The sequence below is a fragment of the Acanthochromis polyacanthus genome, chromosome 14 (assembly GCF_021347895.1).
Source record: "Acanthochromis polyacanthus isolate Apoly-LR-REF ecotype Palm Island chromosome 14, KAUST_Apoly_ChrSc, whole genome shotgun sequence".
NCBI lineage: Eukaryota > Metazoa > Chordata > Actinopteri > Pomacentridae > Acanthochromis > Acanthochromis polyacanthus.
In genome coordinates, this window is record NC_067126.1 from 21,899,624 (window position 1) to 21,913,047 (window position 13,424).

General features: G+C 40.1%; 2 protein-coding genes across 2 annotated transcripts; both read left to right on the plus strand.

Annotated features, from left to right (window-relative positions):
* The first annotated feature begins 1,153 nt into the window (after positions 1 to 1,153).
* LOC127537275 (lactase/phlorizin hydrolase-like) lies at positions 1,154 to 7,642 on the plus strand. The gene is made up of 4 exons (XM_051959432.1): positions 1,154 to 1,461; positions 5,835 to 6,806; positions 6,894 to 6,978; positions 7,607 to 7,642. Exons 1-4 carry the CDS (start codon positions 1,154 to 1,156, stop codon positions 7,640 to 7,642), a joined length of 1,401 nt encoding a protein of 466 aa, XP_051815392.1.
* A 22-nt stretch (positions 7,643 to 7,664) lies between these two features.
* On the plus strand, positions 7,665 to 10,127 carry LOC110962138 (lactase/phlorizin hydrolase-like). Its single transcript, XM_051959433.1, has 3 exons — positions 7,665 to 8,012; positions 8,442 to 8,640; positions 10,111 to 10,127. The coding sequence occupies exons 1-3, from the start codon at positions 7,665 to 7,667 to the stop codon at positions 10,125 to 10,127; spliced, it is 564 nt and encodes a 187-aa protein (XP_051815393.1).
* The last annotated feature ends 3,297 nt before the right edge of the window (positions 10,128 to 13,424 follow it).

Sequence of the window (13,424 nt, forward strand, 5' to 3'; positions counted from 1 at the left end):
AAACTAACCAGCTACATGTCAGGATGAGTTTATCCTGAATCCTACATGCAGATTAATTCTCAGACTCCAATTCTCTGTCAACTGATGTTAGGTTAGTAAAACTTAGAGGAAACCCCTGTAAACTAAGGTCATTTTAATGTAAAAGGGAGAACAATTCATATGATGCTTAAATACTGTCAAGTTCACATTCATATTGAAACTATTATTCTGGAAAAAAATGGCTCTAAGTATTGTGTATCTTGAGTGCAAGTTTTCAAATTAGTGATTCCAACATAGTCTGTTGTGATGCATCTCTACCCGCAGCGAGCTCCCAGTTTAGGCTCCTGATCCCCATGAAAAATAGAACTCTTAACCACTGTTATGAACACACCAGATTACAAGACAATAGAAAAAAAATCAAGAAAGTAAATGGATATAACTCAAATTAAAAGAGTCCGAAGCATGCCTAGACATAAAATTCATGTGAACCGAATAAAGCATGCAAAAAGAAAAAGAACTAAAAGTGACTTGTTGCAGTCACATCAGACAAACACCCTTTTCACTGATGCCTCGCATCTACATGGGATGTGCAACACACAGAGATGGTGTTTGGCAATAACCCCAAATAATAAAAGTCGGATTCAACACACAGCAAGATATATTTCAGACATAATTAAGGTCCACACTGTTTACCTTAACTGACACCTGCCATCTGAAGTTTTATGGTTGAATCACTTCCCACTGAACACACAAATAGAAGACACAATCAGGTGAAAATTTGTCCTTGGAAATTCAATTTTACATTCTGTGAACCAATCAGTGTCTCCTTTAATCTCCGTATCGATATTTACTACATTTCATAATCAATCTTCCCTGTCTTTTGCATGACTCTTTATCAGAGGGACTCCACCACTCGTGCCCAAGACATCATAAAGCATCCCAGCAGCGTGACTGCAGCACATTGGAGTATTAGCACCAATCCTGAACTCTGATCTGACTGATAGTTCAATGTTGTAAACAGGATAACTATAAAAAGGTTAACCATGCAGGGGCTCATTCAATGGACAACATGTCTCTATTGAGGAAGATTCTTCCTCTGTGCCTGATAGCTGTATATGGCTGCTTGAGTGAGAAACATGACCATCAACTTGAGGCCATCTTTCTTGCAGGCCCCATGACCAACCAACAGGTGATGGGCCTCAACGGAGAAACGTCTGACAAGGCATTGCTGGACACCTTTGACTGCAGTCATCCCATACCTCCCGATTCTACAAAGTACTTTGAGTATCTCCAGAGCCGAGGGGTGACTCACTTCAAGGTACCGCTGTCATGGGCTCAGCTCCTTCCTTCAGGCCTCCCCAGCCAGCCCCAGCAGGCTGTGGTGAACTGCTACCAGACCCTGATGAAGCAGCTGCACCAGGTGGGACTTGAGCCTCTGGTCATCCTTCATGGATCCACTGTACCAGACTCTCTGAGATCAAGGTATGGAGGCTGGGAGAGCAAGGAGCTGGTACAGATGTTTCAGCAGTATGCAGAGTTTGTTTTTGTCGAGTTTGGAGACCTGGCAAAGACCTGGGTGACACTGAGCAGCTTGGATGAGCTGAACAATGCTGACCTGCAAAACGCTCTTCATGCACATGTCAATGTCTACCGTCGCTACCACCAACTGTTTCCAGAGAAAGGTAGGAAATCAAGATTATATTTTATCCTGTGCTGAGTTTGAGTAACATGATTAGAAAATGTTCTTAATCTGTTCTTATTTTGATTCAAAATTGCCCATAGATGTGAATGCAAATGTGCTTCTTTGTCTTCATATGTAGCCCTGCAATAGACTAGCAACCTGCCCAGGGTGTACCCTGTCTTTGCCCTAAGTCAGCTGGGATAGGTTCCAGCCCCCCATGACCCTTATGAGGATTAAGCGGTGTAAAGATAATGGATGAATGTTCTAACCTTTTATTGACAGTGCAGTGTGTATAATGTCCCTATACTGTCTGATGTGCAAATATACAACCGTTAAAAAGTTCAAAATAACTTAGAAATGTCCTTATCTTTGAAAGAAAAGCAGTGATTTTCAATGAAGACAACATTAATCAGAAATACACTCTAGACACTGTGAATGTGGGAAACGCGTATTCTGGCTGGAAACAGTGGATTTTTAATGAAATATCTAGGAGTACAGAGGTCCATTTCCAGCAACCGTCATTCCTGTGTTCTGATAGTACACTGTGTTAACTAATGGTGCTGAAAGGCTTGTTGATGATTAGAAAACCCTTGTACAATTATGTTGGCACATGAATAAATGTGTGAGTTTTCATGGAAAACATGAAATTGCCTGGATGACCCCAAATTTTTGAACGGTAGTGTATTTATTTGTTTACAGTATGACATCATTCAAACTTTGCAGTCCATCAAAGTTTAAAACCATGCCTCAGTTGTTTTGCCGTAGCATGAGATTTACACATTACACACATTTACACAAAGTTAGATTGATTTTTGTGTGTATTATATCACAAATGTTTACACTGAGTTTGTCCAGCAGGATTTCAGGGGTTCATTGCCAGCTTCAGTTACTAAATTTCAGTTAGTCCAATGAAGACATGTATTGTTGGTGATACACTGACAACAGGAATTCTTGTGCATCCTCAACATCCAAATAAGAGATAAAGTCCTCTCAGTCTATTTACATTACATATTAAAATACCTGTTTACAATGTAATCCCATGACTGTATTTACACATATACTTTAGCTTGTAATCACATTTCACAAGAGTTGTTGTTTTTTTATCCTCTGTTGTAGTCTACTTTTATTAGATGCACCTTAATTATGGCTTTGTTCTATGAAATAATAGTTTCTAATAACTATTAACCACATGTCCCAAAGGTCATGATAACAGAGATGAAATAATGCAGCGGGGAGGAGAATGTAACCTCCCAGTCTGATGTGGGAGGGAAATGGCAAATTAATAACTGAATCAATCTTTGCGCAGATGGACAAGTATCAATTGGGGCAAAGGTCAATAAATTTCCTGACATCTGTGACACCCAAGTGCTGGTAAGATCACACAGTCACATAAAACAAAACATACAGTTTAAAGAGTAAAAGTAAGAATTGTGTTCATGAGCAGCACAGCAATAAGTTTGTATGACAATCTCAAGATATTTTCTAATGTACACAGCTGTTTGACAAATGTAAAGTTCATTTTATTTGGAAAAAGCAACATGTATGTCATGTTCAGCTACACTCCCATTTCTGCACCTGTGTTTCAGACATATTTAGATTTCCTGTCCATTAAAGTTCAATATGACTGCGCCGCTAGACAACACTTGGCCAAGGAGCTGCAAAGTGGGATGGTATGTCACAGATTATTTCAAAAATATAGTTTCTATTAATCTGCTACATGGTAAGCCTGCTCTGTCTGATTCTGTCAGTGCTGTAACATGAATGTTTATGTTTTCTTGCAGAGAAAGTGTGGAGACACACCCATAGTAATTTATGAGCTGAATACGGACAACTGTTCTCCTCATGAGTTTCTGTCAGACACCAACCTCTTGAAAGGTAATTAGAAATCACGACCTTCATATAAAAACAATAAACTGTTGAAAACCAAAATGTACAGCTGATCAATATTTTGATTTGCTCTCTTTAAAAAAACAGACAACTAATTCTTGTAAGTAATATTTGGCAATGACACTCAGAAATGTATTTAATACCTTGACAAGACTAAATTTGTGTACAACTGTGTCATGTTAAGCATCTCAGATTCAGTTATTCTGATGTAATGTGTAAACAATGAAAAAAAGGTGCTAAGTGAATGTTTTTACTCTACTTTTGCAGAACTAAGTAACAGAGGCCAAACTATTGTTGGAATTGACATGGTGGATATGTTACATCCAGCCGACTCTCCTCTTAAAAGGTATATTGTATTATCATGGCCTTAAATATATAAGTAAATCCTTCAGTATCCCCAATTAACCTTATTTTGTTATTCCTTTGATCGTCACAAAATAAAGAGATGCCTTGGACAACAGAAGCAATCTCCTTCGATCGTCATGTTCAACAACTTACTGCAAAACTTTGAACCATTTTGCCACCATGTCCTCATCTGCAAGAGACGCTTTCCTGAACGGATCCTTCCCTTCTGGTTTCCAGTGGGCTACCTCCACTGAGTCGTTCAAAGTTGAAGGAGGCTGGGTAGCAGATGGGAAGGGAGAAACCATTTGGGACCGTTTTGGCCATGAAGATCAAGCCTTTCAAAATCAGACTGCAGACTTAGCATGTGACAGCTACAACAAGGTAGATTACGATGTTTACCTCCTGCGAGGTCTTCAAGTCAACACCTACCAGTTCTCCATCTCCTGGGCCCGTATTTTCCCCTCAGGCCACCGAGGCAGCCTATCACAGAAAGGGGCTCTCTATTATGACAAGCTGATCGATGCTCTGATTGAATCTGGTATACAACCTGTTGTCACTCTCTATCACTGGGATCTGCCCCAGGCACTCCAAGATACTGGTGGATGGACCAACCTGTCCATTGTTGAAGCTTTCAAGGACTATGCAGACTTCTGTTTCTCCAGGTTTGGAGACAGGGTCAAGACCTGGAACACATTCAGTAGTCCCTGGGTGGTGAGCCATGCTGGGTATGGTACTGGTGAGCATGCCCCTGGAATAAATGACTATGTGGTTTCTTCCTATCAGGTAAGAGAATTGATATTATAAAATATATGGAATTATAATTTTTTTTTTATTGTTGTTCTGGTCCATTGACCATATTTTGCCTTTTCAGGTCACCCACAATATGCTCAAGTCCCATGCTGAAGCCTGGCATGTCTACAATGAAAATTACAGGAAGACACAGGGAGGGAAAGTGGGCATTGCACTCAACTCTGACTGGGCTGAACCCAAAGATTCCTCTCTACCTGCAGATGTAGCAGCTGCAGATCGCTACCTGCAGTTCATGCTGGGTTGGTTTGCACACCCTATATTTGTAGATGGAGATTATCCTGCACAACTCAAAACTCAGATTGAACTGAAAGGAAATAAGTGTCCTGGCTCTGAGCCGGCAAGACTTCCAGTTTTTACTCCCTCAGAGAGCCAGAGGATACTTGGAACTGCTGACTTTTTTGGACTGAACCACTACACGTCCCGGTTGGTCAGCGACAGTGATGGTGGCTGCACTCCTGGTCCTCAGGGAGTGGGTGACTTCCAGGAAAGCGTGGACCCTTCATGGTCTTCCACAGCTTCTGACTGGATCTTTTCTAATCCTTCAGGACTGAGAATGCTTCTGAGATACATTTCCAAAGAGTACTTAAATGTTGTCAATGTGCCCATCTACATAACTGGGAATGGGATGCCAACAGAGTACAGTGGGAACACTCTCAATGACACCAGCAGAATTGAGTACATGAGGGGCTACATCAATGAGGCTTTGAAAGGTTAGTGTCTGAGATTTCTCTGATAGAGAAAACATTTTTTAAGCATAGTTGGTATAAACTTCCATCTTTAATGTGCTGTTTTGTGTCCATTTCGTAGCAATACTCACTGATGGAGTGAATGTTCAGCGGTTCACAGTGCAGTCACTTATGGATGGATTTGAGGGAAAACAAGGCTACAGTGAAAGATTTGGTCTTCATTATGTCGACTTTGAAAGTCCAGACAGACCGAGAACCCCAAGGCAGTCTGCATATTTCTATTCACAGGTCATCGAGCAAAATGGTTTTGCTTTGAACAACGGTAGTGTTTTTGAAGGGGTGAAGATGCAACTGCCTCGCCGTGCACCAGCTTTACCACCTTCAGAGGTTCCATCTAAATCAAAGGTCGTCTGGGAGAAATTCTCACACCAGTCCAACTTTCAAAGACAATTATACCACTATGGCACATTCCCACAAGACTTCAGCTGGGGAATTTCATCTTCAGCTTACCAGATTGAAGGAGGCTGGAATGCTGATGGAAAGGGGCCCAGTGTCTGGGATGAATTCACTCACACACCCGGCAATATTCCTGCTGATCCAAATGGAGATGTAGCCTGTGACAGTTACAACAGACTTGATGAAGACCTCTACATGCTGAGAGCTCTGAGGGTGAAGTCATACAGATTCTCTTTGTCCTGGTCCAGGATCTTTCCTGATGGTACTCGTTCATCCCTGAACCAGAAAGGTGTTGACTATTACAATAGACTCATTAACGGCCTGTTGGCAAATAAAATCACTCCCATGGTGACAATTTACCATTGGGACCTCCCTCAAGCTTTGCAAGACCTTGGTGGCTGGGAGAATGTCGACATGATTGACATTTTCAATGACTATTGTGACTTCTGCTTTGACACCTTTGGTGACAGAGTGAAATTCTGGCTGACCATCAACCAGCCTCATTCAATTGCATGGCTAGGATATGGTCTTGGAACGATCCCACCAAAGATTAAGAATCCAGGAACTGCACCATACATAGTTGCACACAACTTGATCAAAGCTCATGCCAAGGCTTACCATACATATGATGACAAGTATCGCTCAGTCCAAGGAGGTCTAGTATCCATTGCCCTCAGTGCAGACTGGATTGAACCGAAAGATGCCAATGTTCTTCGTGAAGTGAGGGCTGCTGACCGCGCACTGCAGTTTCAACTGGGTTGGTTTGCACATCCCATTTTCAAGAATGGTGACTATCCTGATGCGATGAAGTGGCAAGTTGCAAACAAAAGTGATCTCCAAGATCTTTCAGAGTCAAGACTACCATCCTTCACTGAAGAGGAAAAAAACAACATCAGTGGAACTGCTGACATGTTCTGTATAAATCATTACACTACAAAGATATCAAGTCATGTTACAGGTCAGCTTTCACCTTATTCATATCAATATGACAAGGACGTGTCAGAGGCAGAGGAAAGTGATTCACCAGTCACAGGCATCACAAACCAGAGAGCTGTGGCATGGGGCTTGAGAAGACTCCTCAACTGGATCAAGGAGGAGTATGGAGATCCACAGATTTATGTTACTGAGAATGGAGTGACTACATTAACTGGGGTCACGGTTGATGATACAGACAGAGTATTTTACTACAAAACCTATGTTGATGAAGCTTTAAAGGGTGAGTTACAAGATGTTTTAGCAATAAATGTTCATTAAATAATAAATTAGCATGCTGAACCTAATCTCTGGTTGACATATCAAGAAATTCTCTTAAATAACGCACCCATTACCTTGCCCATGCAGTACCCTAACTTTTTGACCATTGTTTGTAATTACATATCATAGCACACTAGTATAGGCTACATATCTACAGATGCCAATTTTTATTGCTAATTAAATTATCTCTCATCTGCAATTCGCAGCTCAAAATCTTGATGGTGTAAATGTGAAAGGATACATCGCAACATCTCTCATGGATTCTTTTGAGTGGCTGAATGGATACAGCATTGGATTTGGATTGCACCATGTTGACTTCAATAACTCAAACCGGCCGAGGACACCCAAGCGCTCGGCTCACTATTATTACCAGGTCATGAAAGACAATGGTTTCCCATTACCGGATGATGAGAAGATACTTTATGGAGAATTTCCTCAAAATTTTTACTGGAGCACTGCTAGCGCCTCTTACCAGGTAAGCAATACCATCCCAAATCTGTCTCTACAGTGGCAGAAAGAACATCACACAGCTATGGCACAGTGAAGAGGAATAGAGCTGGGGTGGGATGCAGAGGGTGTTTGCCATGGCTGCTTTTGTAATACTGCTTTTTTTTTCATTTCAGATTGAAGGCAGCTGGAGAGCCGATGGAAAAGGATTGAGTATCTGGGACAAGTTTGCCCACACTCCTTTGAGAGTGGGTGACAGCGATAATGGCGATATTGCTTGTGATAGTTACAACAAAATTGACGAAGATATCGAGGTGCTGAAGAAGTTGAAAGTGACCCACTATCGCTTCTCTGTATCCTGGTCCAGAGTGCTTCCTGATGGCACTACTAACAACATTAATGAGGCTGGACTCAACTACTACCACAGATTAGTGGATGGTTTGAAAGCTGCAAACATTCAGCCCCAGGTAAACCATGTTGTTAGCATGGATTCAGCTAGTGCAGTAGACATTTGAAACAGGCCTGATCAGAATGGGGCAACTACTTTCCCTTCAGTATTGCTGCTTGCGGCTTCCTTGAAATCATTGAACAAGCAGTCATCTAAACTCTTTCAACATTGACTCCACTGGGTTATTAAAATGTTACCATCAAAACTCATATTAGCTCGTACATCCTCAATTAAAACTAGTAGCACAGAGAGAGACTAGGTTAATTCTAGACGACAAGCCATTTTCAACTGCATGTATATGTAGGCCATGAGGGCTTGTGGTAGCAACAATATCTCTCAGTAAAAAAAGAAAAGAAATGCCTTCTCAAAACACATTATGCATCACCTGTGAAAAGTGTATCAAACTTACCACAGTCGTATGCATATTTTTTTCTTGTCTATATTTCAGATTACACTGTACCACTGGGATCTTCCATTAGAACTTCAGAAAGTAGGAGGCTGGTTGAATGAAACCGTTGTTCAAAGATTCAGAGATTATGCTGATGTTCTATTCAGCCGACTTGGAAGTAAAGTAAAGTTCTGGATCACCCTCAATGAACCCTACATTGTAGCCAACCTTGGCTATGGATATGGGACCTTTGCTCCAGGTAAGCAAGCAATTTTTCAGTTCTTTCAATGCTCTCCACCACGACCAATTTCCATCACTTTCTGTGGGAAAAATCTGTTAAAATACATCCATAATTATTTTGTTTACTAGACAAATCGAATGAAATATTTTCAATTAAAAAGGAAATTAATAGAAGTAAACAACTGCAACTAACTAAAGACCAATAGCCCCTAGTCATCTCCATTAGGCTTGATGATGACTTTAGGTTAAAAAAGTGTCATCATCAGTCACTCATGATTTACCAAGTATCCTCAAAGTGAAGGCAAATAATGAATGTCTGGACAAATCAGGCATGAATAACCGTGACGTCACGCGTTGGTTTAAACGCCGAGAAAATGAAGCCCGGATTTTGCTACTTCCTGGTCGCCGTTTTGGATTTTTTGGAGCCAGTGACGTAAAAAGCGTCATCAAACAGGCTGGACCAGAGAGCAACTAGGGGCAGGATTGGCTGAAGACTCTCTTATCCCGCCCACATTTTACCACAGAGGCTTCTGTTGCTGTCTATCAAGTATAGCCACGCCCCCTGGCTCCGCCAACTTCAACGATTTATTTAAAATTCAGTACTGATTCATTTTAAGATCGGCCACCTGATCTCTCATTTTGACCATGAAAACTAACAGGAAAAAAATCCAGAGCTGTAGAAAATCAATCTTTCAAATTTTATTTTTTCCAAAAATGAATTGGGGTCTATGGAGCAAAAGCTTTTTGGAGCCAATCCTAGCGGACGGCGTGATATTGCAAGTTTTTGACACTTCCAGGTGGGCTTCAAATTTGGAGCCAGATGCTACGTCCATCTTTATATACAGTCTATGGGACCAATAGCACAGTCTGAAAAATGCCATCACTAACAAGAGCATACAGTAAATTTTAAGTCATGGTTTAAAAATGTTCTTGTGTACACTTAAATTTGAAACACAAGCCATGTTTTCAAGTCATATGTTTTATTGCAAGTTACTTGAAACTAGAAATAAGAATGCAATTGCCATAGTTTGTATTTTACTACTTATTAGTCAATGCACGGTGTATGAAAGAACAGGTTTTAACTTCTATATCACAACTGAAACAGCACAAACAAACGTTAAATGTGGTCTGTCCTAATCTCAAACGTTTCAGGCATTTTTAATAAACAGTACACTGCAGCTCACAACCTCATCAAGGCCCATGCAGAAGCCTGGCATCTCTACAATGACACATATCGAGCAACGCAGGATGGCCTCATCTCCATTACCATCAATTCTGATTGGGCTGAACCAAGGAACCCACATAAGCAGGAGGATGTGGATGCAGCCATGCGTTACTTGCAGGTAAAAAACAAAACAAAACAAAACAAAACAGACATCAACACCAGCACTGGGTCTGTCACTTTTAATTGTGTATTTTTCACCTATGCTGTTTACCAGAGGGTTTTCAGTGTCAGGATGTCAACTGTTTTTCCTGAATTCATCTTCAGCTAATAGCATAACATGAAAACGTTTTTTCCAGTTCTTTATTGGCTGGTTTGCCCATCCCATCTTCAAAGGTGATTATCCGGAAATAATGAAATCAATCATTCGCAGAAGAAGCCTCGCTGCAGGTCTCCCTCAATCACGGTAAATAATAGTTTATACAATCACAAGCCGAGGAATCTATTTGATAGAATCACGATATTATTATAGGGTGTACCTAGATGTTTGCATATGGTGTTTAAACATCAATCAATATGTATTCTTTTATCATTTGCTTACACTTAAAAAACTACCTTTGTTTGTGATCTGGTTAAGTAAACTGAAGTAATTTACTGGCAGGTGAATAAATATTCGTTGTCCTAAGGACTAATAGTAATTTCTGTGAAAAATCCTGGATAAGGCTTGAAAAAACTTTTTTCTTTGTTTTGTTTTTTTAAATATAGACTTCCAGAGTTTACCCCTGAGGAGATCAGCAGGATCAAAGGGACTCATGATTACTTTGGCTTAAACCATTACACCACTGTTCTTGCATCCCCTTATGATTTAGGAAATCAGCAGGATTATGAAGGTGACAGGTAAGCTGGAATTAAACAGTGAGTCAGCTAACTTTGATTGCTATGTTTTTTGGTACCTCAATATCTTAGCAGAATATTAGAGAGACAGATGGGAATTAAATCCACAAATAAGTGTGTCCAAGTAGTTGTTCTGCTATTTTAGTGAGAACATATTTATACAGATGTACCTGGAAATGTTTGTTTCTCATTTCAAAAAAGACAAGCCAGAGCTACATACCAAGCTGAGCCTGAGATGTCTTGTCTGATTCAATATTCAGGGGTACTAGACAAACTCATGACCGCACTTGGATTGGATCCGGCTCCTTCTGGTTGAAAATCACTCCATTTGGATTTAGGAGGCTCCTCAAGTTTATTAAGGAAGAGTATGGAAACCCAGCCATCTATGTCACAGAGAATGGGATCTCAGAACGAGGAGTAGTAGACTTGAATGACGTCTTCAGAATCTACTACTATGAGAACTACATTAACCAGGGCCTGAAAGGTACAATAGTCCATATGGAATAACAGAAACAATAACGATAACAAAAATTTGCTTAGATTCTTTGCATAATTTGCATTTCAAATTAGAGGTTTGCAAGCCAGAAATACTTACTCAAAATAATCATCCAAATTCACTGAGCCAAGTTTTAGTGTTTTTGACCTAAACTGTGTACTTGCATGCTAAATATACTCCTGTTGTTTCAGCCCGTGTTCTGGATGAAGTCAATCTGAAAGCATACACAGCCTGGTCGTTAATGGACAACTTTGAATGGGCTGCTGGCTTTGCCGAGCAATTTGGTCTTTTCTTTGTGAACCGCTCAGACCCTGATCTGCCTCGCATCCCTAAAAACTCAGCATTGCGCTATGCTACTATCATCAACTGCAATGGCTTCCCAGATCCTGCCAACGGAACCCATGAGTGTTTGAAGCCTGAACCTGAAGGTAACATAATAAACGTTAAAAAGGCCTAAAGAAATTTTGAGTGTGCCGGTGAAGCTTCTGCTGGTTTATGTCTTGCTGTTTTTATTCATTCTATGTAGTTTTCATGAGTTCATTTTATTTTGAAAAGCCAGTATACTTATCAGGGGATAAGCCTTTCATAACATCTCAAAACTTTTATTTTACTAGTCTAGTGTACCTTGATGCATCCTGTTAACTTTTCTATTTCAGCTAACTAGTGGCTTTTACTGTAAAAAGCCTACATACATGAACTTCCTTCCCTTAGCCTTGTCACAGACTTGTTCATTTTAAAAGAGAAAAAACAACGACATGCAGCTCCTACGGATCCTTAAACCACTCTTACTTGAGAGAGAATAATTTATAAGTTTACCCCAACAGAAATGGCGGTCCACTAAACACTCTATGGCTGATGGATATTGGTCTGAGACATGTTACAACATGTGTCAAGGCTTTGATAACATTAGTAACAGCTGTGTTGATTTCCCTTAGCGCTGCTTAAAGAAAACAGAGTAACATTATACATAGTCCATGGAGGTCACTATGTTTAACACTAAAGTGAGAAAGAAGGACTCCAGTCAGTCAATCATCTGTGAGTTGTTGGTTGTCTTGATGATTCCCACCTTTTGGGTTGAGGAGGTGGGAGGGGGAAGGAGACGCAGTTTAGGTGCTGTGAAAAAAGGGAGAGACAGAGGACAGACTCGAGAACCCCTTTCAGACATGCACTTCATTGTATTTGATGGCTACGAAACAGGTTGGATACATGTGGGAATACCCACCCCGTTTGCTTATTTCTGAAAGCTGTGCCGACATTCTTACTAGGCTGAATATAGTAATGTTTCCATATATCTTTCAACATAGCCCAAGTGTGAACTGAGCCTTCACACTGACAGACAGGTGATGAAGTTATTAAGGAAGGTTTTTTTTTTCTTCCACATCTCAGCACCAATATTCATACAAAAAAAGTTTTATATTAGTCTAATAGGAGTCAGTGATGACATTGTACTTGATTCTTGTTCCGCTCTTGCAACAGTTACACCCGCCCCGACTGAAGAGCCTGGTTATCCTGTGGACAAAGTGAACTTCTTGGGTCGGCAGCTTTCAGCTGATGATGCTGAAGTATCACTTTATGTCCTGTTCGGATTTCTCCTTGCAAGTATCTTCGGGATCATCGGCTTTGCGTATGGGTTGCTGACAACAAGAAAGAAGGTTAAGAAAGCATCCAAGGAATCAGTAAAGATGGACAGAATGTGAGGAAAGCTTAGGAAGAAAGTCAAAACCAGCCAGCATTCTGTCCAACACTCAAACGCTGTTTATTTGTTACAAAATATGATATTAAATTTCTTATCAAGTTGGCTGGTAAAATTGTGCTTGTAAATTGTAATTTAACATACATTTAATTAATAGGTGATGGCAGTTTGCATTTCTAACATGGTTGTAATGTGTGTAATTGAAATGTCCTTCGATGTCGAAACTTAACACACCTTGATTCACATTTACAGTTTTGCAGTTACTTTATTATATGCTTTTACCTCTACAGGTAGAAATATGTGATACCAGAAACATAATTTCAGGGATTTATACTTGAATTTGTTTTGCTCTATTAGGCCAGTTGAAATAAAACATTGAATTTTTATTTTTTGTTTTCAATTTGTATATAATAAATTCAAACTGTATCACAATAAAATTGAAACCAAACAGTTTGAAATTGAATTCTGTTGTTCTGTAATATTTGATCCTCACTGAAAATTCACCTCTATACATTCAGCTTTCACAATTTAAGTTCTTGCCATTCAGATTCAGATTCT